At 50.0% G+C, this 3,649-nt stretch overlaps 1 protein-coding gene across 1 annotated transcript in view; it reads left to right on the top strand.

Moving 5' to 3' along the window:
• QDPR (quinoid dihydropteridine reductase) overlaps positions 1-3,359 on the top strand; it is a 21,130-nt gene extending 17,771 nt beyond the window's left edge. The window contains exons 5-6 of the mRNA XM_023533936.1: positions 1,051-1,134; positions 2,664-3,359. Coding sequence (XP_023389704.1) covers positions 1,051-1,134; positions 2,664-2,769 — 190 coding nt within the window. The 3' untranslated portion in view covers positions 2,770-3,359. The remainder of the gene's footprint in view (positions 1-1,050; positions 1,135-2,663) is intronic.
• The last annotated feature ends 290 nt before the right edge of the window (positions 3,360-3,649 follow it).

Raw genomic sequence — 3,649 nt, 5'->3', positions numbered from 1 at the left:
GAGTCACCTTGCACCACAGGCTTGTGTGTGCTGTCACCTTGGCTCCTAGGGCTCTCCAAGGGCCCGGAAGAGCCTCGAGTGTTGGGTGATCTGGGCCACGGTGCTGGGCTGGCCGGTGGGATGGCGCTGTCTTCCTTGCCTCTTTCCTTCCCTCCCTGCCTCCTTATTAAAAACCAGTCTACACGTTTCATGTTAGTATTCGCCGTCCTGTCTTTCAGGTCATTGTAAGGTCCGTGTGGACGAGAGACCGTGTTTAGTCTTTGTGTGTGTGGCGGGGGGGCAGGGTGTCTGAGGGAGCATATGGGACACTGTGGGAGACTGTCCCATGCGGGATCAGGAAGAAGGTCCCCAGTCAGCTGTCCCGGGGAGCCAGCTGCTTTGGAGGCAGAGAGTTCCTTCTTGCGGGAAGGGTTCCGACACCCGCTGGCTTGTCTCTTGCCTCTAGTCCTGTAAAGACGTTGGGACTGTCAGGGGACTGGCCTGTCCCCTTTTATTTGTGAACTTCTGTAATCCTGTGGCCTGGTCCCACAGCTGTTTTGAATGATTCCCAAAGCCCGAATGTTCTGGGGAAAGTCATACATACATGAATTCTCTGCTCTCTTGCTGAAAATCATAAGGTTTCATGGGAAATAGCCACAAAATGATGGATGTGGCCATCTTTTCCCCGTGTTTAAAGAGGTTTTATCATTATACTTAAAAAATCCTGAGAAATGAGTTTGCCACATTTTAGAAGTGAATGAAGACATAAACAGTAAAACAATTTATTTCAGTAAAGACTATTTTTTAAAAAGGCAAAATGCGGCTCTTTCATTGTGTTCCTGTCTGCTGAAAGGGCGAGTCACAAAGCACCTCGCTGAATGGTGCTGGGATGTGCCCTCTGTAAGTGTGGATGGCTTCCTGGCCTCTCTGGTCATCTTCATGTGATCTCTTCACGGAAATCTGCCCCTCTTGGTGCCAGAGGCTCGTGGCGCCTCTTCCCGGCCGAGGAGGCTGGGCGGCTGTTGTCATAAAGGGGAGGCACAAGTGACGGCTTACCTCTGTGTGCCACAGGGTCACCCTGGACACCCCAATGAACAGGAAATCGATGCCCGAAGCCGACTTCGGCTCCTGGACGCCCTTGGAGTTCCTCGTCGAGTGAGTACCATGGCAGTGATGTTGGGGCCAGGCAGCTTCCAGCCCCCTTCTGTGCCTCTTCTGGGCTGGAGGACAAGCCCAGAAGAGGCGGTCTTTTGGGGAGGGTACCAAAACCTTGCCTGAGGTCACACAGCAGAGCCAGGGTCTGACCCAGGCAGTGTGGCTGCAGACGCTGTCGCCTTAAGCACTCCGCTGGCAGGTACTGCCTCCTGGGCCAGGGATCATGCTTAATGCCGGAGTTGCAAAAATAATGGAAGTCGTGGTGGCCACCAGGCTTTGAATTGTGGTTGCAATTCAGCAGCACCTGAGAGAGACATTGATCTGGGACCCAGGTTCTAGATGGAACGTCTGAGGTCACGGGTCTAAGTCAGTGCCAACCCACAGAGGGTGAGCTGGGGCAGCCATCCCGTTCTAGAAATCACGTTCACTCGTTTGTGGTGTTTGCAAACTCCCGTGACGAGTTGGCATCAAGTTTGCTTTGACGTCTGCGGGAGCACATGACCTTCTGTGCCGTCCATAGTTAGAATGCTGTTCTCTCTCCAGTCTGCTGACGACAGTGCGGGAGGAAGGCAATTTATAGCCTGCACAAGTAACAGGCACCACCCCCCACATCCAAATGTGACCGGTCCCCTTCAGGGCTGCCCCCCAGCTCTGCCCGGCCCCCGGAGATGGGCGTCATGCCATATTACAGTGCTTCAGGGAGTTGTAACAGCGCTTTATGTACTGAGCCTGTGTACCTTGCCTGGACTCGTTCAGCGCTCGGAGGGCGAGCTCTGACTCAGCAGGAAACCAGCTGTGGTCCAGACGGCTGCAGATGGGCACCAAGGAAGATCCCAAGAACTTCGAGTGCCTTCCACTTAAAGAAGGTCCAGAGTCCCAGCTGGGGGATGGGTAAAGGGGTGGCGTACTCAACACCCAAAGTAAATGTTTTAAAAATTATCTGCCATTTGTTCAACCGTGTGAATTTCTCACGCCTTTTCTTATTTCTGTCTTCTTAGAGGTTGTCTTGAATCCCATGCAGGGTTAGCTGCCCCTCCCCACACAGAGTTAGTTATTAAACGTCCCCATTCCAGCATTTAATGTCTTTTATTGGAATAGTCCGCTTTATATATATTTTTTCCATTTGCTTGGCACAGCCGTTGGTGCTGCATAAATGTTTGCTAAAAAAAAAAAAAAATGAGTTTTTTTCTCTTTTAAATTTCTGGGAAGATAATATAACAAAGCATAAAGTATTGTGTACATGTGTATCTCTTTTTGTGCTCAAAATCATACCATTGTTATAAATGATTCCAACAGTGCAGAAAAAATATAATAATGAAAGTTAAAATCTCGCCAAATCCTGCCACTCGGAGGTTCGAATGAGTGAAGTACTGAAATCATTGGGGCCCTCGGTCTGTGTCCCATGATGCCTCTGTGGCTTTTTCACAGCTGCTGCTGTACCCCTCCAGCCCCCAAAGCCACTGATGTGAATTTAAGCATGTGTCCAGATTTTTGCTTTTGAACTATAAAGCTTTTCTTCTTTGTTCTAGAACCTTCCACGACTGGATCACAGAGAAAAACCGACCAAGCTCAGGAAGCCTCATCCAGGTGGTAACCGTAGAGGGAAAGACGGAGCTCACCCCGGCGTATTTTTAGGCTTCGTTTCAGTGCCCGCGAGGGGCCTGCCAGGAGAGGCGTTAACCGGTCTCATTGCAGCTGTGGTGTCTGGCCCTGTGTCTTCTGTCATCCGTTTGTGTACATGAGAGCGAGACCTATTTTCCACCTACCTAGTGTGCATTTGCTCTCCTAAGTCAGTGTAATCCGTTCACATGGAATAAAAACGTGTGGGCGGAGGCCCCCAGTTAGCACCATTGGCACGTGTCGACCACCTCCGTGTTGGAGGTCTCTGCACAGACGCCTGTGTATTGGTGTCATCCTGAGTTGCTTTGAGACTGTCTGTCCCTGACAATGGCTGGCTGGCTGACTGCTTCAGAGATTTGTTGCCATCGGGGGCATTTTGGGGCCTGAGTTGTCTTTGAATGTTACGTTTATGTCACAGATGTAGTTTTTGCAGCCTCAAATTAAACTGCCTTAAAACTCCTTTTGTGGTATGAACAAAATCCCGTGGACAGTTGAGCTCTCTTTTTCCTGTGCAGTTGTCAAGCGTGTAAATGAACCACTTGTGAATGTTTGGAGTTTATTATCCTAATAAACGCACTTCGTTTATTGTGTTATCTTCAATTAAATCATGTCTCATACACTGTCATAGGTGAATGTACTGAAGTCACGGGCTGCTAGTGGTCTGTAGTCTGGTGTTCTCAACAGGGTGGGCCCAGAAATCTGCCTTCTCCACACAGTGACAGGCACAGTTTTCTCTTGGGCACGTCGGAATCGAGGTGCTGGCTTGACCCTGTGCCTTTAGAAGCAACGGACCATGTGGCTGATGGAGGGTGTCCTGATAGATAACTGCTGATCTAATCTAACTGTTCATTTTACAGACAAGGAAACTGAGGCCCAGAGCCTCGACTTAGCCTCC

The sequence above is a fragment of the Pteropus vampyrus genome, unplaced genomic scaffold (assembly GCF_000151845.1).
Source record: "Pteropus vampyrus isolate Shadow unplaced genomic scaffold, Pvam_2.0 Scaffold5, whole genome shotgun sequence".
NCBI lineage: Eukaryota > Metazoa > Chordata > Mammalia > Chiroptera > Pteropodidae > Pteropus > Pteropus vampyrus.
Note: the sequence above shows the minus strand (reverse complement) of the source record. Positions and strands in the feature narration are given on the sequence as shown.